The sequence below is a fragment of the Typopeltis vanoorti genome, chromosome 12, assembly GCF_054136105.1.
Source record: "Typopeltis vanoorti isolate ZY-2024b chromosome 12, IOZ_Tvanoo_1.0, whole genome shotgun sequence".
NCBI lineage: Eukaryota > Metazoa > Arthropoda > Arachnida > Uropygi > Thelyphonidae > Typopeltis > Typopeltis vanoorti.
In genome coordinates this window covers 118,873,909-118,896,006 of record NC_143560.1, presented here as the reverse complement: position 1 = coordinate 118,896,006, position 22,098 = coordinate 118,873,909, and the positions used below count along the sequence as shown (strand labels likewise).

Sequence of the window (22,098 nt, the reverse complement as noted above, 5' to 3'; positions counted from 1 at the left end):
AGCTTGTTTCACTGTATATATGTTCCAGAAGATGACCTTGATATAAAGGTCGAAACGTCGAATGTCGATTTTGGTTTATATTAAACTAAAGTTTTACTCAAACACGGTAGTTGTCTCCATAATTTTCCAAAATATATGGACTCATTATCATTAATCATTATCAAGTATGGAGGTATAAAAGTCTTACAATGGGTGCACTGCATAGTTCAGAAGGCCTGGACAGAGGGATGAATTCCAGATGATTGGAGTAGAGCTCTCATAGTACCCATATATTAAAAAGGGAAATAAAACTGAATGTGAGAATTACAGAGGTATTTCCCTACTGAGTGTTCCTGGTAAGATATATGCAAGTATACTTGAGAAACAGTTGAGAAGCACTATGGAAGAGAAGCTTGGCGAAGAATAAGCTGGATTCAGGCCAAATAGAGGCTGTCAGGATCAGATTTTCACTTTACGATAAATAGCTGAGAAATCATGGGAATATAACAAAGATCTGTATTTAAGTTTTGTAGATATGGAAAATATAGTTAATAAGTTTTGTAGATATAAAAATATCACTAATCCAGAGTATTTTAGTAATAATATGTGGCACTTTTTGGTTACTTGTATAAAGAAAGATGACTTCTGTATTACTTCAACTTTGGTATCACTTCTGTATTACTTCAACTTTGGTATCACTTCTGGGTCTGGCTTCCACTAATGAAACCTCAATAAAGGTTAAAACCAGTCTGGATAATGACCCTCCCCCATAATGCATAGCATTACATGTCCATAAGAATATGTGCCTTACATTATGGGATACTAAAGCAACTGATGTGAAAACATTAGCCTCTATATACGAGTAGTTCGGTCATGAAGTTACTTCATGCACAAACTTTGTTTGCTTACACTTGGATAAAGGATGAAACCAAGAATATAATTTCTTGACATCTTAATTTATTTGTGACTCTTCTGGCCTACTGCTTATAATTATTATAACTGACATCATCCGTATGCATGTGATATTCCTTCCACATCATCTTTTTCTTATAAATCTCTTGATTAATTAGATTACAGATTTAACTCCTACTCTATATTTATTCTTTGAACTCTAGGGATACATTGTGATATTGCATCATTTAAGCATTTTTTTTAAAACTCTTCCTATGCACTATCAATATCCTTCCCATCCAATAACTGATACCATGGCAAAGAATTCAGCACACTCCTCAGCTATTCATAATTTCCTGCTTTGTAGTTCAGCATGTAACCTTTTCTGAAAGGAGAATCCATGAACTTTACCACTTAGTACTGCATGGTCACTGTCACCAACTTGAGGCAGGATAGTCACATCCTTTACTGAAATCCCCTCTGACATTATAATCAAATCTAACACTCTTTGATCTCGAGTTCCTTCTGTTACATGCTGCTTGAGGAAGTTGTCTCACAACAGCTTAATAAATTCAGTTTCTTCTCGTGAGATTTTACTGCTATCCAATCAGTATTAGAATAATTAAAGTCCCCTACATTATGATTACTCTTTTTGCACCCATCGTCTTTGTTTGGTGATGCATTTTTTCATCACTAGCAACCAATCCACTAGGTCTTTAACAACACCCCAATATGTATTTGATCTTGTTAATCTCTGCCCAACACCAGATGGCTTCAAACTCACTGCCAGATGAAAAATTGTGATTAGTATTACAGTAATAGGTTTCAACACTACACACTGTCAATATCCTTCCCATCCAATAACTTATACCATGGCACAGAATTTAGCATACCCCTCAGGTGTTCATAATTTCCTGCTTAGTAGTTCAGCATGTAGCCTTTTCTGAATGGAACATTCATAAACTTCGTCACTTCCTATGCACATTTTCACCTCATCTGACACTATAATCAGATCTAACACTCTTTGACTTCAAGTTCCTTCTGTCACATTCTGCTTAAGGAAAATGTCAATAAATTTAGTTTCATTCTTCTCATGCAATTTCATAGCTACCTATGCAATGTTCAGATAATTAAAGTCCCTGATTATAATTACTCTTTTTACACTCTATTTATTTGGTGATGCATTTCTTTGTCACTAGCAATCGCTCCACCAGGTCTCTGTAAGAACACCACTATGTATTTAATCTTGTTAGATTCCACCTCACACCAGATGGCGTCAAACTCACTGCCACATGAAAAACGTTTACTAGTATTGCAGTCATAGGTCTCAACTCTAACTGGATTAAAGTCATCTGATATCATTAGCAGCTCTCCTGTGTATCCTTCCTAAAAATAGTGTACCCTTTGCAGTCGATACCAGTTAATACATCTGCTTCTGATAGCCTGGTCTCACTAACGATATAAGTTGAGTTCCCAATATATTAACCAAGGCAACAAACTTTACTCCTTTGTTTCTGATACTCCTAGCATTCATGTATAGACATAATAAATTACCTGTATGCTCTTTTGTGTACACTTGTCTGTGGTTTGCATGACATAACTGTGGTTTGTAACTCAGGTTGTTGTTGAGATGTAGGGGGCTAAGAATGATTTCTTTTGATTCTATTATCTTTCTTTATAATTCATCATGGCAATGGAAAATGTTATTAGACTTGTCCCACAGGACTGTACAGATAAGGTTTTCTTCATTAGAATCGGCCGAGAACAGAACATGACTAGACAAAGCACTGGCTCGCTTTCTCCTATAACTGACAACTCTCATATGTTCTTCAATGCGTAACTCGATCGATTTCTCTGTTTGGCAAAAGTAGTATATCACAGTTGCACCAAAACTGGTAAACACCGGGTATATTTAAGGTTGTGATGTCTAAGTTTCGGATGGCTCAATAAGGAGCGAATTTTCGGAAGGGGAGTAAATAAAGTTCTTATGTTGTATTTCCTAGAACCTTGGCCAATTTGGGTGAGACAGAGCTTATGTATGGCATAGAAATATTATCTTTCACCCTATTGGTCTCTTCATTATTGCGAGCAGGTGGATTTAATAGGAATTTGTCAATTGTTTTTTGTGAATAACCATTTAGTTGAAAAGTAGACCTGAGAAAATTGAGTTCTTTATTAAGTTCTATCTCAAATATATATATATATATATTACACAAATCTCTTACATGTGAAGCACGTTCAGATCCTGGTATGTTCCAGTAGCATCTAAATATTTCTCCCAGAATTGGATTATAGGGTTTTTTGGCAACAGAGCTTTTTCGTCCGGCATGGAATGCTGATAAATACCATCTTACCATCTGTACCATTCGTTCTTGTGGATCACTGAATTCTGGAATACTGAAAAAAATAAAAATAATAATAATAAGTTAAAAAACAATAAAAATTATATGGCAGTTTGCATTTTTACATCTGTGTAATTTAAATTATTTCATAATTTAAATATTTTAGTCAATTTTTAGAAAAGTATTGCTGATAATCTTAAATTCATGCTTCAGTGCTTGCTGACCAGAGCAAATCTTTTAAGTTCTGCATTATTAGTGTGTTAATGAAACATAGTTTTTGTGTTGGGTGGTGGTAAGACTTTATATGCATACATTGGCCAGTATGTAAAGGCTTACAGTAAATGATAAAAGAAAGACTGTGGAAGGAAGATATATGACAAGTGTATCCAGATTATAAACCAGATTATATCAAGATTATAAACACCTTCATCAGGTGTTTAAAATCTGTTAACAGGGGCCTGATAACAAAAACATCATCAATGTACCAAGCCAGACTTTGTCATTAAAGGTGGTATTAAGGTTGTATTAATACCTTATTATACAACCATAATAATACCTTATTATTAAAGTTATATTATACAACCTTGATGACACTTTTAAACCTCCTGCAAAATTAAAAAACTTATTCAACTCATCCAAGGATCTGCTTCCTCTGCTAGCTCACTCTGGAGTATGCTGTATTCATAGCACCTGTAATTTGCCCTATATAGGTGAAACAGGATGCACAATTCCTATCTGAGAAAATGAACATATATGGCACATTAAATATAAAAACTATAGTATATCCAGCCTTTCTGATCATGCCCTGAATACTCTACATAGAATTGACTAGAAAGGCATCTATTGCTTATATCACACCAAAACGTGCTATGAACATAAATTTAAGGAGGCCGATGAAATTCTTATCAACCACCTTAATCTTAACAATAATGATGGTCTAAAAATCCCAAGAATATGGAAGGCACATATTCTACCCACATAACCTTTTCATCTTAGAGTTAATTATAAATAGAACTGTAAGTAATTCAGGATCTTAACTCTAATATAACAACTCTCATATTAAATTAGGACACCACTTTTGCTGTAATAAAATTATCTATATGATTATAAAAATCAAGTGGATATTAGATCCAGCATTATTTCAAAGCTGAATGTAGAAACTATTAAAGTTTTATAAAAATAATTTGACCAGAACTTACGGGAATAAACCCGCCAACATTTACGAGTTGCCCTAGCGCAGACCACTTTAGAAAACATGCACGGTGCCCACCAGAGAACTTACGGGAATACGTCTGCCAGCATTTACGAGTCGCCCTGGTGTGGACCACTTTCGAAAATATGCATGCTGCCTGGTCAACTTTTATTATTTTTGTTATTTGTTATTTTTATTGAAACTTTTATAGTTTCTGCATTTGACTTTGAAATAATGCTGGATCTAATATCCACTTGATTTTTATAATTTTTTGCACTGCCGAACTGAAGCCTTTCGGCTCTTTATTTTAGTAAATACTATCTATATGAATTTGTTCTTATATGTTGGGAAATTAAAGCAATTAATTCTAACACAGTTGTAGTCTCCATAAATTGTCTGAAATTAATGCTGATCATGGTGTAACACTAAAGGAAAGGATTGTTATACTGAATTTAGAGTAAAAATACTAACCTCTATAGACGCCATTCACATGAAACACAAGAAATCACATAAAAGAAATTGTGGGAAATAGAACAAAGGAAATTGCCAGACATGGAACAAAAGAAATCATGAAAAATGAAAGAAATCACAAAAGAAATATAAAGAATGCTGTGTGATATCCTTTATATTTTTTTGTAAATTTATAAAGCACATAAAATTACAATATGAAACAGTGCAAATGCAAACAATAAGAGAAGACATAATAAAGAACTAGAAGTACATGAAATAAGAAATCAAGTGTTGGAATTTAAAATTTCAAAGATTACATTAGCTTAAATTAATGACATATACCTGAAACCTTCATAATGAATTACTATGTGCAGTCTATACCAATAAAATTAAGAATACCTAAAAGTTTCAGTAGTCAATCAACTTGGTCATTTCAAATTATAAAGAGGAGAGAAATAGGGTCTGCCTTAGTCATCCCACATTAGTCAGCATTACTTAGTCTGAGAGGAGGGGGGGGGGATGTGATAAACACAACTGGCATTAATGTCAGCCTTCTGATTGGATAGAGACCTAATGATGTACAACTGGAATAAAAGGATACTGTTCAAGATCTTAGAACTAAATTGAATAAAACTGTAAAATCTTGTCCTATAAACAGTATTTCTTAAATTCAAAGTAAAAGTAAAGTGTTATTAAATTTAGGTAGCAGATCAATTTGTGATTGAAGATTTCATGTAAGTGACATTAATTTAGACTAACGTAACCTTTTGAAATTTAAACTTTAATTCCAGATTTTTATAATTTCATGCACTTCTGATTCTTTCTTATGTCATCTATCATTGTCTGCATTTGAACTTTTCCATGTTATCATTTTGTGTGCTATATGTATGATTCCTGCCAATTGTTTGGGTTCTGTCCTGAACACAGAATTTTGCCACTTCCATTGTTCTATTTTGCACACTTTTCTTTTATTTCCTGCCATTTTCTTTTTTTACATTTTCATGATTTTTCCTTTGTTATATCTTCCAGAATTTTCCTCTGTTCTATTTCCTGCCATCTCCTTGTCTCCTGATTGTGAAGTCATATGCTGGGAAATTCAGTTTGCTATAGTGAAGGAGTTCAGCTTCTACTCTCGGTAATAACAATTCTTAATATACCACGGGTTCTGTAGGACTTAGACTGGGACTTTTCCATAGCTCATTATATAGTACACCATTTTATTATAATAGTGTTCACTGTAGTGTATATGTACATATGTATAATAATAATCTTTACCTCTTTTCTATTCCACTAGTATTCTTTTTTTTTTTTAATTTATGTGACAAATATGTCTACTGCACTGTTTTAAATGTTTGATGAACAGGTTTTCTGTTATCTTCCACTAGAGTTATTTGCATTATTTACCTCTAACAAGGGCACATGTTGACAGTGATAAAAGTAAACATAGGTGCAAGAACACAAACAAATACATTAAACCAGTGCAATTCATATGCCATTGTGTAGATATATTGGCAACAAGAAATGCTAACAAATAATATCTAGGACAGAACAGAGAGCTGTTAGAAAATTCAACTATTTCATAAGTTAAAATTTTTCCTGGAAGGCACTTTTGTGATGGATCAATATGATGTTATTCTTCATCTAGGTTGTTCTCAATATAAGTTTAATTACTTAATTAAATAAATTCGTTGAGCTTGATAGATATCTTTTTTTATAAACTTTCATTCAATTTAAAAACCTATATAAAAAATCAAAAAAATCAGATAAAGCTTTTTATTCCCTTTTAAGCAGTGTCCTCTATCTTTTGGAGACTGAGGGGACAGTTCAATATCCACTGGTAGACAATCAGAGTTAGCTGGCCCAAGATTATCATAAATTATAAGCAGCATCCAATGAACAAACAAATGCTAAGTGCTGCCATCTATTGATCCCTATCCTAACACAATTGTTATTGTCTGAAATAGTGTAGATTCTACACTATAGTTTTCAGTTTCAGAGATGAAAACCTGAGTTCTCATCTTCCTTTTACCCTATTTTACCTTGCAGTGTCAAGGGTTTATTAATCATCAGACCTCAAAGTGTTCACAAGATAAGATGGTCAGCCCTATGCCCCGGTGTATCCTATGTCCTGTAGTGTTGAGTTCTCAAAGCCGGTTTGCCTGCTTTGCAGGATGAAAAACCCCAGGATAAACTAGGGAAAAACCCTACTGTCCATACCCAAGACTGGCTAACTTGGCTATGGCTGAGGAAGATCCTTCAGCTCCTCAGGTCACTGACGGGAATCGAACCTAGGACACGCCTTCCCCAGGCATCTGAGTTTCGAAGAGAAAAACATGCTATTCTGTGCCACAGATCAACTAACTTGGGAACCAGAATCCAACCTGTTCTCTGGGTGGCCTTGCACAAAGGATGAAAACGCCACTTAGACTGCACCATACAGGCCAAAAACATTATTAACAATCAAATTAAAACCAAAATAACCTTAGAAAAACCATAAAAGTACTGAACTGCATAAGTTATAAGTTCAAGGGTGTCAAACAAGCACAAGTTCAATAGCATGGAGCCTATTGGCATTTCCTGCAAAAATTTTGGGATTTTTCCCAATAATTTTATTTTCATTTATTTATTTATTCCACATAACAGTTAATGAATCAACAACAAAGATTCACAAAAAAAAAAAGAAAAGAAAAAAAGAAAAAAGAAATGTTGAAAAATTACATCCAACATTATAGTAGGATTTTCTGCACTTATCTACCCGTTTTTTTATTTTTATTAACCCATGGTATTATTACCAGATCATAGAGATCAAATTAATGTATTTTACACAGCACCTTTTCTGGGTTGTTATAAAGTTCACATTTGGAAATATTCATACAATTTAGCAAATGCATTGGTGATGCTTCCTTGATGTTACAAATTTTGCAGATGAGGGAAGACTTTTATGCCATTGCTAAACTTGATTGGTCTTGCGTGGCCAGTCTTGAGGCGAGAGATCATGACAGTGGCCCAGCGATTAAACTTGGAGTTGATGGTAGCTCCTGATTTTTCTGCTGAATACGAGTAGTGAGTCATGTCCTGGAGAATCGTTCTTTTTGTTTCCTTTTTGAGTGGTTTTAAAAAGATCGAAATCTGTGGTATCACTTAATGTTGCAGCCATTTTTGCTACTTCCTCTGCAGTTTCATTTCCCTTTAATCCCACATGGGATGGAATCCATTGGAAAATTATTTCGGAATCCTTATGTTTTTTGTTATGTCTCAAAGTATTTCTTGATGGCTGGTGTAGCAGTTCTTAATAGCTTGAAGAACTGCTAAGGAATCTGTGAAAAATATAAATTCCTTTGGGTTTTGTTTATCCAAATGTTGCAGTGCTGTGTTTAATAATGGCTATTAGCCATTAATTTATCTACCCGTGTTAGAACTAAACCGTATCGTAGAAGTACTGAGTTATAAAGGTGTTGACTGTACTTTTAGTTATTTCCGAATACCATTAGAATATTTTGAGCAAGGTTTTGTTATACTGAAATGAACAATTGTGAAATCCATAACAGAATTTCCTAAGGATGAACTAGCTTAGCATTTTAGCATTGCATGTTCGCAATGCTAAAATGCTGTATACTGGTGGAGGCAACAAATACCATGACAGATTCTTCAATTATAATCAAATTTATAAATTAAAGATGTCAAGAAATTATATTCTTTGTTTAATCCTTTATCCAAGTGTAAGCAAACAAAGTTTGCACCTGAAGTAATTTTAGGACAGGGAAACTCGTATATAGAAGCTAATGACTTCACATCACTTGCCTTAGTAGCCCATAATACAAAACACATACTCCTTATGGACATTTATAATGCTATGCATTATTGGAAGGGTCACTATCTAGACCAGTTGCGACCTTTATTGAAGTCTCATCAGCTGGAGCCAGACCCAGAAGTGATACCAAGGTTGAACTAATGCAGAAGTCATATTTTCATATATGAGTAGCCAAAAGGTGTCACACCTTATTATTAAAATACTCTGGATTAGAGATAGATGTTGGAGGTTTTATAGCATTATACATGTCCGTAGAGTTGAAGAGTAGGTGCCCTCCCTCGATGAGTTTTTGGACGCCTTGGAGATGACACATATTACTACTACTACTACTAATAATAATAATAATACTTTCTTTTAGTGTTACATGGTGATCAGCATTCATTTTTGAAATTATGGATTCTACAACCATGTTAAAATAACTCTTTTTATTATCCCGACGTTTCGATCTTCATATCAAGATCATCATCTGGAGCATACATAAATATACAAGACAAGCTGCATTACATTTCAAATCGTATGCTAGAAAAACAATGATTTGATCACTGGCATGACCTCTAGTGGAAAAAAAAAAAAAATTACATCAAGCTAGATTTAATTTATGATTACATGAATAAACATTCTTGCTTACAGATGGTTTTCCTTCCAGTAACAGTAATGTCCTATTTCTATTATTACAATTGTTATTTTTGATTTAAAAAAAAATTATTTATACATTACAACATGAATAAACATTCTTATAGATTTTTTCTTTAACAGTGATGTCCCATTTTTTAGTATTAAAGTTGTTATTTTAGATTTAGGATCTTGGATTTTCTACAGTTCAGTTTATAGTTATTCTTAGAGAAGAAGGATTCGTGGGACGAATATATGCCTTCCATATGTATGAGATTTTTAGTGCGTCATTATTGTTTAGATTGGGGTGGTTGATAATGATCTCACAAATGTCTTAAATTTCTGTTCATAACATGTTTTGGTGTGATGTAGACAACTAGTGCTTTTCCAGTCAGTTCTATGTAAGGTGTTCAAGGGCATGATCAGAAAGGCCAGCTTCACCATAATTATTATATTTGATGTGTCATTTATGTTCTTAGAAGATAGATGACAAAAGAACATAAACGACACATCAAATATAATAATTATGGTGAAGCTGACCTTTCTGATCATGCCCTTGAACACCTTACACAGAATTGACTGGAAAAGCACTAGTTGTCTACATCACACCAAAACATGGTATGAACGCAAATTTAAGGAAGCTTGTGAGATCATTATCAACCACCCCAATCTAAACAATAATGATGGTCTAAAAATCCCATACATATGGAAGGCATATATTCGTCCCACGAATCCTTCTTCTCTAAGAATAACTATAAACTGAACTGTAGAAAATCCAAGATCTTAAATCTAAAATAACAACTTTAATACTAAAAAATGGGACATCACTGTTAAAGAAAAAATCTATAAGAAAGAATGTTTATTCATGTTGTAATGTATAAATAATTTTTTTTTAAATCAAAAATATCAATTGTAATAATAGAAATAGGACATCACTGTCATGTAATCATAAATTAAATCTAGCTTGATATAATTTTTTTTTTTTTTTTTCACTAGAGGTCATGTCAGTGAGTAGCATGTGATCAAATCATTGTTTCTCTAGCTTACGGTTTGAAATGTTACGCAGCTTGTCTTGTATATTTATGTATGCTCCAGATGATGATCTTCATATGAAGATCGAAATGTCGGGATAATAAAAAGAGTTAATAAAAAAATCCATAATTTCAAAAATGAATAATAATAATAATAATAATATATATGCATGCACATACATACATATATATGGGAGGGCCTGGAAAGTTCTGATAAACACCTAGAACAAAAATGATATTAAAGCAACTAGTATAACCACAAGAAAAAACATATGAGGATATAAGAATATAAGAACATAAGTTACCTTCACTCTGCTACTAGTATGCTCTTTCTTGTGGTTATATCAGTTGCTTTAATATAATTTTTGTCCTAGGTGTTTATCAGAACATTACATCCCCCCCCCCCATCCTGGTTTATCAGGATCTTGATCAGTATCATCTTTGGAATTTTGAATTGGGAACTATAAAATGTAGCTTGTGACTCTGTGTGTGTATACGAATATGTACTCCTGATGATGACCTTCATAGGAAGGTCAAAACATCAAGCAATTATTTCAAATTAAAGTTATTACTTCAATACAGTAATTATCTCCACAATTTTACTATAATGAATGACTTACCATCAGAAGTACGGAGTGGGACACTGGGTCAGACAGCCAGATTGGCTCTTCAAATTATAGGCCAGATGTCTGGCTAAAACTAGATAAATGGATGGAGATCTTGTCCCAGTATCTAGCTTAAGTCCTCAAGATACCTTAATAAATGCTTAACGATAGATAAATACCTCACACGTCCAGAATTTTTAGTTATTAGGTTGATCTAGATTAGCTTATTAGGTTGATCTAGATTAGCTTATCAGGATCACTTAGTTATCTGTTTTCATATGGAAAATGGATAACTAAGCATATTTAAACTGTATTTAGATAATTTCTCTCATAGTATTATATGAAAACTAAATCATATTTGCCAGCAACTTGCAGAAACATTGAGAATATTTGTCAAAAAAAAAAGTTCTTAAAATAAAAATAACATGGAAAATTACTTCAATGCATAAATTACCTTCTCTCACTAACCTGTTTCCAAAATTTTGCTGATAAGAATAAATTCCATTTTTCATCTTTACCTTGTAATGCTGAATCACTTCAAGCTTCAAGATATTTAATCATCAATGCCATATATACTGATCAGTCTACCATTCTCCACTGAAGCAAGGACAACCTTATTAATATCAGTCCTATCAAAACCTGTCATCCTATTTTTTACAAGAAAGTTTTTCTTCATCTCCCCCTTTACATTTTATAATGCCCATATTTCTAGACAAGATCACATTTAGCACACTAAATGTGATCTTGTCTAGAAATTAACACATTAACCTGCTAAAAACTTGTCTTTTTCTGCTCAAGAAACTCTACTCACCTACAGCTGATAACATTATACAAATCACACTATAAAAAACTCCATTCTCAGGTATGGGATGGTGCACCCCAAAACCTTCTTAAGCTGCTTGATGCTTTCCAGAGAAGGACAATCCAGCTGAGAGATGATCTCACTCACTCTCTCCCATATGGATTCCCTTAACTAACTTTCTCACTGACATTCTGTTTCTGCCTTCCTCATTTTCTATAACATATTTTTATGGCCACTGTTCTGATGAGCTTCAAACCTACTGAATCACTTTTTTATCTTCTTTTTCTATCTACTTCTATTCTCTAGAATAGTCTTCATAGCACTCTTCTTTTGCAAAAGCTACTCCAATTGTCAAGAAATGTATCAATATGTTTCTTCTTCTTTAACCACATGCACACACACACATCACTGAAGTACTATTGGTTGAACACATGGCAATGAAGTGCTATTAATTTTGCAACCTTTTTTTGAGTTAATACACAATCTACAATTATGCAATATATCACACATTGATATTATTATCCACACTTTTTTTTAATGCAGTGTAAACAGTTCATATTTTCTATAGATAAAATTTCACCTACTGGCCAGAGTGAAGTCAAAGTTTCCCTTCTTCCCCACATACTGGATTTCTGATGTGAAGAATTAATTATTTTTTTTCCATCTCATATAATTTGTCTATTTTATAGGAAAAAATCCTGGAGTCAACACTATCCTGAGATTAGTCACTTGGTCTCAATTCAGTTCCGTAAAATTTTTCTCATTCAGCAAAGAATACGAACATGGATCTCCTGAACAAAAGCATACAGCTTTTGTTCAGATCTGATACAAAAATAACAGCAAATGAAATATATGCTTATAATCATTACTAGTGAATAAAACTAGTCAAAATAATAACAAAATAAAAGGTATTATTTAAAGTTTTTCAAATGATTTCTGCAATGATATCTGAAATCCATTTTTTTCAAGAGATGTCTTTATTTTTATTCATATCAGCAAAAATCAACAAGAATATGTATGAATGCGGTACAATAATAAAAAGATTCTGAATATCAGTAAAACATTTTTTTGCAATAGTAATAAAACATATTCATGATAACCTTACCTGACAAAAATATCTGGATGTGCAAAGAAATCTGCATACATTTCTAGAAGAGAACGACGTTCCAATATGAAAGTAGGAAGAACAACTTTAGTTAGGTCCATGCCTATTTTGACTTGAGAAAGGAGGTGACTTATAACACTACCTTGGCCTTCTACACATCCCACTACAGGGATAATTCAGTCATTGAATTTCGAGAAAAGTTATACACATTACAAACATTTAAGAATACTTATCTGTGCCAACTATCTACTCAGATTTAAACAGAATTAATAATAATAATAACTTACCAAATCAGTAACAAGCAGAAGGCATCTTCTTCAGATATCTTCTGTCGCATTTTAAATTAATATTATAATCTAGTTTCCATTCAAGAATACATTACTTTATATTGATAACCTACACTTTATCTACATTATAAAGAATGATGAAGTTTTCATTTTTCTAACTGAGAACAACTTTATTGTGATGCAAGCAAAACTTTTGTTTTGCTTGCATCACAATATATAAAAATCCATACACCATATTAAACCACACAGAAAACAACAGGCGAGTTACAAAAAAAAAAAAAAAGAAAAGAAAAAAATGAATGCATCTGGTTCAGCTGCATGATTTATACATGCCTTATCCACTGCAAAGTTTTTTTTTCCAAAAAGCAAATTATCTGAGAACAACTTTATAAGGACTTTCTATCAGTATTTGTTTTAATCACCAAGCCATTTTTATCAGTAATTTTTCAACAATTCAAAACTTCTGAACAGTATAGGTATTTTTCAGGATTTCTAATATTATTATTATTAATTGTTATAAAATCCTACAGCAACAGAAATACTTCAGAAAATGAAAGAAAATTTAAAAGCAATTTAAATGCAAGAATAATAGGATGAGTATGCACCCTCAAGGTCATAATATTTCCTACATACACAGTCTCGTCATAAACACTGTTACAACTTCTGCACATCCCAGCGCTGTCCACAGAATTGCACGAACCCAGTTTCATTAGTGGTGCTGTGCACAGCCAACATTCATATGTTTATCAGTAGAGAGAGTTGTGTAGCTGTACAAGTTAACATGTAGTTGGGAGATTATGAAAACTGTGTAGTTGTAATAGAACTTCACAAGGTTGGAATACAATGACTTATTATTTTCAACATGCTAAAAACGCATGAGATCAGTAGGATATTTCTGTATTGGATTATTAACCACTATAATGATACAGAACACATATCTGACCACTAAAGAACAGAGTGACCATGATGTGTTAGGATGCAACAGCTTGTGAGAGCATGCTTCCACTATAATCCTGAGAGAAGACAGAAAGTGATGTCGCAAGAAATGAATGTTTTGCAGAGAATATTGTCACGTACTAACTGATGATCTGAGGATGAGCCTATCATCATTACACTGGACACTTCTTAACACCATAACTTATGTGGCAGAGGGTAATAATATCAAAGGCACTTCTTCAGTGGTACATGAACAACAAACACAGAGATATCCTCTTCTGAGATGAGAAGATTTTCAACACTGAAGAGTCATTTAACTGCCCAAACAATCAGGTATATGCATCAGATAGTCGCATAGCATGTGCCATAGCACCCAGAATTCAGAGGTTATCACCCCCACGTCAATGATAGTTTGGTGGGGGTTAGGTATTAGGAGATATCCAAGTTGCATTCCTGAAAGAAAGAGATCAAAACCTCTGCCAAATTGTACCAAGTACCTTGCTGGAACCTGTGGTATGACTCCTGAACATCACCTTATCTCACAGTAGGCAGTGACCCTTACAACAAGACTCAGCCCTGCACACAAGGTGAGGATCACACAACCGTGGTTGAAGGCAAATGTGCCTGACCACACATATCATCATCTGATTGGCAAACTAGAAGTCTCGATCTGAATCCGTTGGACTTCAAATTGTGGTTGAAGCTTGAGAGTGAATAGCTTGCAAGTAACATCCCAGCATTGCCAGCCTGAAGGTAGATTTGGAACGAGCAGTGCCAGCATATCCACTGGATGTTGTGCTGCCACTGATATGTAGCCGCACAGACTTTGGACATGCGTGAAAGTAAACAGGACATTCTGAATGTTGAGTACTGATATATGCACAATATCATGTGGTTTGTATGTGCTGAAAGCTGTAAATGATTTACTGATAGATTAGAGGTTTATGTGCTGTTCAAGTTGTAGCAGTATTTATGGCAAGACTAAGTAGATAAATGAGTCTCATTTTACCTCCCAATTGTCAATACTCGTGTTGTCTCGTCAAGCATCATTTATTAATTGCACCATATGTGAATCATGCTGTCAGATTTTTCTCGTGAAAAGGAGGGGAGGGGCAACTCCCTCCCATTTTTACTAAAGAATGTTAGTATAATACAACAAAGCAGTTGTTGAAAGTTTTTCCACTTCGTTATACTATAAATTAAAGATATCAAAAAATTATATACTTGGTTTAATCTTTTGTCAAAGTGTAAGCAAACAAAGTTTGCACCTGAAGTAATTTTAGGACAGGGCAATTCGTACATAGAAGCTAATGACTTCACATCACTTGCTTTAGTAGCCCATAATACAAAGCACACACTCCTTATGGACATTTATAATGCTATGCATTATGGGAAGGGCCACTACCCAGACAAGTTTCAATCTTTATTGAGGTCTCATCAGTGGGAGCCAGAACCAGAGGTGATACTAAGGTTGAAGTAATGCAGAAGTCATATTTTCATATACGAGGAGCCAGAAGGTGTCACACCTTATTATTAAAATCCTCTGGATTAGAGATAGTTATTGGAAATTATATACTTGGTTTAATCCTTTGTTCAAGTATAAGCAAACAAAGTTTGCACCAGAAGTATTTTCAGGACTGCGGCAACTCATATATAGAAGCTAATGACTTCTCATCCCTTGCCTTAGTATCCCATAATGTGGGTAGTGACCCTTCCAATAATGCATAGTATTATACATGTCCGTAAGGATATGTGCTTTGCATTATGGAATACTAAGGCAAGAGAAGTCATTAGCTTCCATATATGAGTTGTCCCAGTACTGAAAATACTTCAAGCACAAACGTTGTTTGCTTACAGTTGGACAAAGAATTAAACCAGCATATTATTTCTTGGTATCTTTAATTTACAGCAAAACAGTATACAAAGTGATCAAACGATAAATATGCAGTCTCAAGTGCTCAAAAGTGCTCTTTTGTCATAACAATCTTCAATCTTATTGAGATGATGCATTCAATGAAAAAATTCAGAAACTTGAATTTGAAATTCTGCATCATTCATCCTACATTTCAAACGTGATTAAAGATTATTACCTCCCCCCTCTACAAAAATGTATTTTGAAACATGATGAAGCAAGGATACCTGAGTGGAGAAAAACTCAAAATGTTCTCAGACAGTTAATAAGTAGCTTGCAGACAGATTTAATCATCATCATCATCAAATTTATGATATGAATCCAAAGGAATGTACAGAACATTGTTATAATACAACATGATAAGTTTACATCAGTACTAATTTCCTACAACTTGATCTATTATTTGTGAGGACTCCAATACTGTCAAATTTTATCTTTCAGTCTTCTAAGGCATTTTTTACTGTATCAATCAGCCTAGATCTTGATTTTCTCTGAGTCTTTTTCCTTCCATCATGACAAAAAACTTGTTTCATAACTTTTCTTCATTCATTCTATTGAAGTGACCATACCACTTCAGGTTAGCTCAGTTGAAACACTTCTGGTCACTAACAATGTCAAGGTCCTTTCTAATACCCTCATTTTTAATATGATTCTGCCATTGTCATCATCCATTTACACTCTCTAATCTTCCTCAAGATTCTCATATTGATGGTCTCCAATCTTTGACCAAGTATTTTATTTCTAACCCCACTATCGGATCAGAAAGTTAGGATTGACTTGAACACTTTCTTGCACATAGCTAGTTTAGCGTTTTAGCTAATTTCTCTATTATTTCATATAAATTTATTCAGTAGACTTCATATCATACCACTTTTTTGATATTTCCATTGTTTATTTTCATATCAAATTTGCCATGTTCACTAAAAATTATGCCTAAACAGTTGAAATATTTTACTTAAACTATACATTCTCCATTCAGGATGCATTGATGTTTTCAATGTTACTGCCAATTTTTATAGTCTGTCTTTTTATTGCTGATTTTCATATCAAATTTATTATAGCAATAATAAATTTGAGCATCCTGAAGACTCGTGCTGGATTTATGTTAGACGTTTTTCCACTTGGTTATACGCTAAATTAAAGATGCCAAAACATTATATTCTTGGTTTAATCCTTCATTCATGTGTAAGCAAACAAAGTTTGCACCTGAAGTAATTTCAATGGACAACTCGTATGTAGAAGCTAATGACTTCGCATCACTTGCCGCAGTATCCCATAATGCAAAATACATATCCTTATGGACATGTATAATGCTATGCACTGTGGGAAGGGTCGCTACCAAGATTGGTTTAGCTTCTATATAGGAGTTGCCCAGTCCTGAAATTACTTCAGGTGCAAACTTTGTTTGCTTACATTTTGATAAAGGATTAAATCAAGAATATAATTTTCTTGGCATCTTTAATTTATGTTCTGAACTTAGTTAGGAATATAATATTTTCATAAAGTAAAGAAATGAGATTATCATCTCCAATTTTGAGATCAGGTTTAATGCCACTAACTTTCATAATGTGTAAAGAAGATGAATAAAATAATATACCCTTGTTTCAATCAAACCATCTCCCCGTACTTCCATTAATTTTAAATGCTGACTTAGAACTCAAATATACACTATGTACTGCTCAATAAAATGTCCCATTTACATCATATAACTATAGCATTTTGGACAGCTTTTTTCTTGGTGCCTTGTCATATGCTGTTTTCCAAATCTACAAAACTTAAATACAAACCCTTGTTATAATCCTATGTGTTCTCAACTATTTGTCTTAAAGTAAAAATCTGATCCTGACAACCACTATTTGGCCTGAACCCTGCTTGTTCTTTTTGTTTCCCTTCCATACTCTTTCTCAAGCATGTCTTCATAAATCTTTCATAAATCAAAAATTTCTCTGTAATACTCGTATCAGTTTTATTCACCTTTTTTATAAATGGCTGCTATGAGAGCTTTACTACAATCATAGGGAATTTACCTCCTTACCTAACCTTCTGAATTATGCAATGCAGATGCAATAAATTAAAGATGCCAAGAAATTATATTCTTAATTCATTCTTTCATTATAATTAATTAATTCATTATATTCATCACTTATCCAAGTGTAAGTAAACAAAGTTTGCTAAAGGAAGTCACTTCACTACTGGACTACTTGTATACAGAGTCAATTACATCACATCAATTACCTTAGTATCCCATAATGCAATGCACATATTCTTGCAGACATGTATAATGCTATGCATTATGGGAAGGGCCACTACAAAGACCTGTTTCATCCTTTATTGAGGTCTTGTCAATGGGAGTCAGACACAGATGTGATACCAAGATTGAACAGAAGTCATATTTCCATATAGAAGTAGCCAAAAGATGTCACACCTTATTACTAAAATACTCTAGATTAGAGATAGATTTCTCAACATAGGATAGATGTTGAAATATCTAGCCTGGTTCCCACTGATGAGACATCAATAAAGGTCAAAACCGGTCTGCGTAGTGGCCCTTTCCATAATGCATAACATTATACATGTCTGCAAGAATATGTGCATTAAATTATGGGATACTTAGGCAATTGATGTGAAGTAATTTGTCGTTATATACAAGTAGCCCAGTTGTGAATTGACTTCAAGTGAAAATTTTTGTTCGCCTATACTTGGATAAAGGATATAATTTCTTGGCATCTTTAATTTATAATGAAATCAAGAATATAATTTCTTGGCATTTTTAATTTATACTGTAATCAAGTGAAAAAACTTCAATAGTGTAGCTGCTATCTAACAAACCTGTTAAGCCTTAACATTGGCATGCCACACTCTTTTATATAAAAATGCCACATTTCTTCGAATGTACAAACTCTCCTTAGGCTATCAAATATCACTTTCACTTTCGCATTCGACTTCATCACATTCTCATCATCGGACTCGAGTAACATTCGCTGAATCTCTGCAGCATCTGATGGATTATCCTGTCGATATATTTCTCCAGCTATTTTCAATGGTAAAGAAATAAAAAAAAAAAAAACTAAACCAATACTATACTGACATCGGAGTTTGTGGTACCTCTCAGATACAATTTACTATCAAATATCACATGCCTCTACATAACACTTGTTAAACCAAACTGACTTCAATTTTCTAGCAAATAACACTTTCAATGAATTTTTTCTGTGATGATTTTTCCTCAACACTTTCTCAGCCAATGACAATCCCCCCCCCCCCAAAAAAAATCCAAAAAATATTGAAACCAGTAAACCACAACCTTCCCCCCTTCACAACAAGGAATACTCCAAAAATCCATCACCATTCCCTACATCCGAGGCACCTCGGAAAAAATTACCAAAATCTTAAAAAATCATTACTTGACCTCTTGTTACAGACCATATAAAAAACTGGCATCTCATATCTGCTCCACTAAAGACCAACTACTTCCCCTAGACCTACCTGGTGTATACCAGGTCCCATGAAGCTGTAAGCTGTCCTACTTTGGCCAAACAGGCAGGACAGTGAATATAAGAATTTCAGAATACAAGGACTACATCCGTTTTCACTAGTATAGCCACTCTGGTCTTGCAGACTATGCTCTGGATACACGCCACAGAATTCGGTGGAAGAAAGCCACAATAATACACCTTAGCAAGTTCAAATTTGAAAGACTTTTCATGGAATCAGCCTCAGCCCTAAGAAACATGCCAAACTTCAACAAATTTGGTTGCATGAAATTGCCCCAAATTTGGGAGACGTACATCAGGAGACCTTCAGCCCAACGGCAAAGAATACTTACATAGCCCGCTAAGGGGCACCATCAGGACTTTTAGGAAAAACAATAGCTTCCTCGCTTCGTCTTCATTCATTGTGTGTAGTGGCTGCACACACGTGTCTTTATTTTAAGTTCCTTTGAAGATGGCAACGTGACGCTGCTGAAATACTGGAAATATATATTAAAGTTTAATTTAATTTATATTCTAGTGTATGTTGTATATTCCTTAAGTTAATTAATAATAATAATCAAATAATAACGATGATTTTTCCTGCAATGAATTTCCTCTCGACGAATTTTCCTGTCGATGAGTTTTCCCTGCGATAAATTGTCCGTGAACCGTTTTGACTGCTATTTGGATTCTGGTGTATAATGGCGAATCCAAGTCTCATCCATAGTAATAAATCGACACACAAAATCAGTTTTATTCTTGTTTAACCGCTCTAAGCACTGTTTAGAGATTTTCATGGAAGTGTGTTTTTGATCTGCTGTGAGCAAGTGCAACTCCCATGTTGCGCAAAGCTTTTTCATATCCAATTCTTCGTGCAAAATATATCCTACATGCTGTTTTGAAATGCCTATAGTCTCAGCAATTTCATGCACTTTGAGTCACAGTCATCCAATACCATATTGTGCACTTGATCAATGATTTCTGGTGTTGTTACATTTTTTGGATGTCCTTCTCATGGCTCATTTTCAAGGCTGATATGGTCACATTTAATATCAGCAGCCCATTTCTTAATTGTCAAAAACAAAGGAGGAGAGTGCCCATAAACTTTTATGAACTTCAAATGAATTTATTTTACCGTTAAATCTTCTTTTACAAAGAATTTTATAACCGACGATACTCAATTTTATCCATTTTAAGGGATACAGACAAGCTTTGCTTCAGACAGCTGTATAAAACAAACTACTTGATAGAATGACTTAAAAAAAAAATCTTGTTGATAGTGTTGCCATCTATGGTCGAGGCCGAGAACTTTACAGACCAGCCTCTTACTTCGAAAAATTCCTAAATGAAACAAGCAGTGATAGCACAATAAGCTATTGGTAAATTTGGTAAAAAACACTCAACAGGCATGTAGTCATGAATACAAATCCATACTTCAAGTAGAAAAAGCCATCAAAGGCTTGAAATGTGGAAAGGCAGCAGGAGTAGATGATATTCAACCAGAAATGCTCAAGTATGGAGATATACGTCTTATAGTGGCTGCACTGCATAGTTTGGAAGGCCTGGACAGAGGGACGAATTCCAGATGATTGGAGTAGAGCCTTCATAGTGCTCATAAATAAAAAGGGAAATAAAACTGAATGTGAGAATTACAGGGGTATTTCCCTACTGAGTGTTCCTGGTAAGATATATGCAAGTATACTTGAGAAACAGTTGAGAAGAATTGTGGAAGAAAAGCTTGGTGAAGAACAAGCTGGATTCAGGCCAAATAGAGGCTGTCAGGATCAGATCTTCACTTTACGACAAATAGTCGAGAAAGCATGGGAATATAACAAAGATCTGTGTTTAAGTTTTGTAGATCAGGAAAAGGCATACGACAAGGTGCCAAGATAGAAGCTATTCAAAATGCTACAGTTATACGGTGTCAATGGGGCATTATATCAAGCAATACTTAGTGTTAAGTTGTAAGTCAGCAGTTCGAATTGAAGGAGGTACTTCCTGTACCTCCTGTGATCCTATATGGATCACATTATGAAGGAAAGTGGTATTAAACCTGATATCAAAATTGGAGATGTGAATGTCAACTCCTTGCTTTATGCAGACGATGGTATACTTCTAAATAAATCCACTACAAGTCTGCAAGATTCCCTGAATAAATTGAATAACTGCTGTAATAAATTTGGTATGAAAATCAGCAACAGCATGACAAAGACAATGAAAATAGGCAGGGGCTCTGAAAATATCAACTGCATTGTCAATGGAGAACCATAGAACAAGTAAAACATTTCAACTACTTCAGCATAATTTTTAGTGAAGATGGTAAATTAAATATGGAAATTAATAACAGAATCAACAAAGCTGGTATGGTAAGAAGTCAACTGAATAAATTAATATGGAATAAGAGAGAAATTAGTCAAAACATTAAATTAGCTATATACAAGATGGTGTTCAAACCAGTTTAACTTATGAATCTGAGAGCTGGGTCAGAAGTAAAACACTTGACCAAAGACTAGAGACTGCAGATATGAGAGTCCTGAGAAAGATTAGGAGTGTGAACAGATGGCATCAATGGCAATATCATATTAAAAATGAGGATATTAGGAAAGAACTTGACATTGTCGGCATCCAGGAATGCGTTAGCAAAGCTAATCTCAGGTGGTATGGTCACTT

The 22,098-nt window shown here is 34.0% G+C and overlaps 1 protein-coding gene across 3 annotated transcripts in view; it reads right to left on the bottom strand.

Moving 5' to 3' along the window:
• LOC150101175 (oxysterol-binding protein-related protein 9) overlaps nucleotides 1–22,098 on the bottom strand; it is a 613,809-nt gene that overhangs the window by 264,859 nt on the left and 326,852 nt on the right. For all 3 annotated transcript variants that reach the window (XM_090402198.1, XM_090402199.1, XM_090402200.1), the window contains exons 13-14: nucleotides 12,821–12,983; nucleotides 3,096–3,267 (exon numbers count right to left, since the gene is read on the bottom strand). In XM_090402198.1, coding sequence (XP_090258324.1) covers nucleotides 3,096–3,267; nucleotides 12,821–12,983 — 335 coding nt within the window. The remainder of the gene's footprint in view (nucleotides 1–3,095; nucleotides 3,268–12,820; nucleotides 12,984–22,098) is intronic.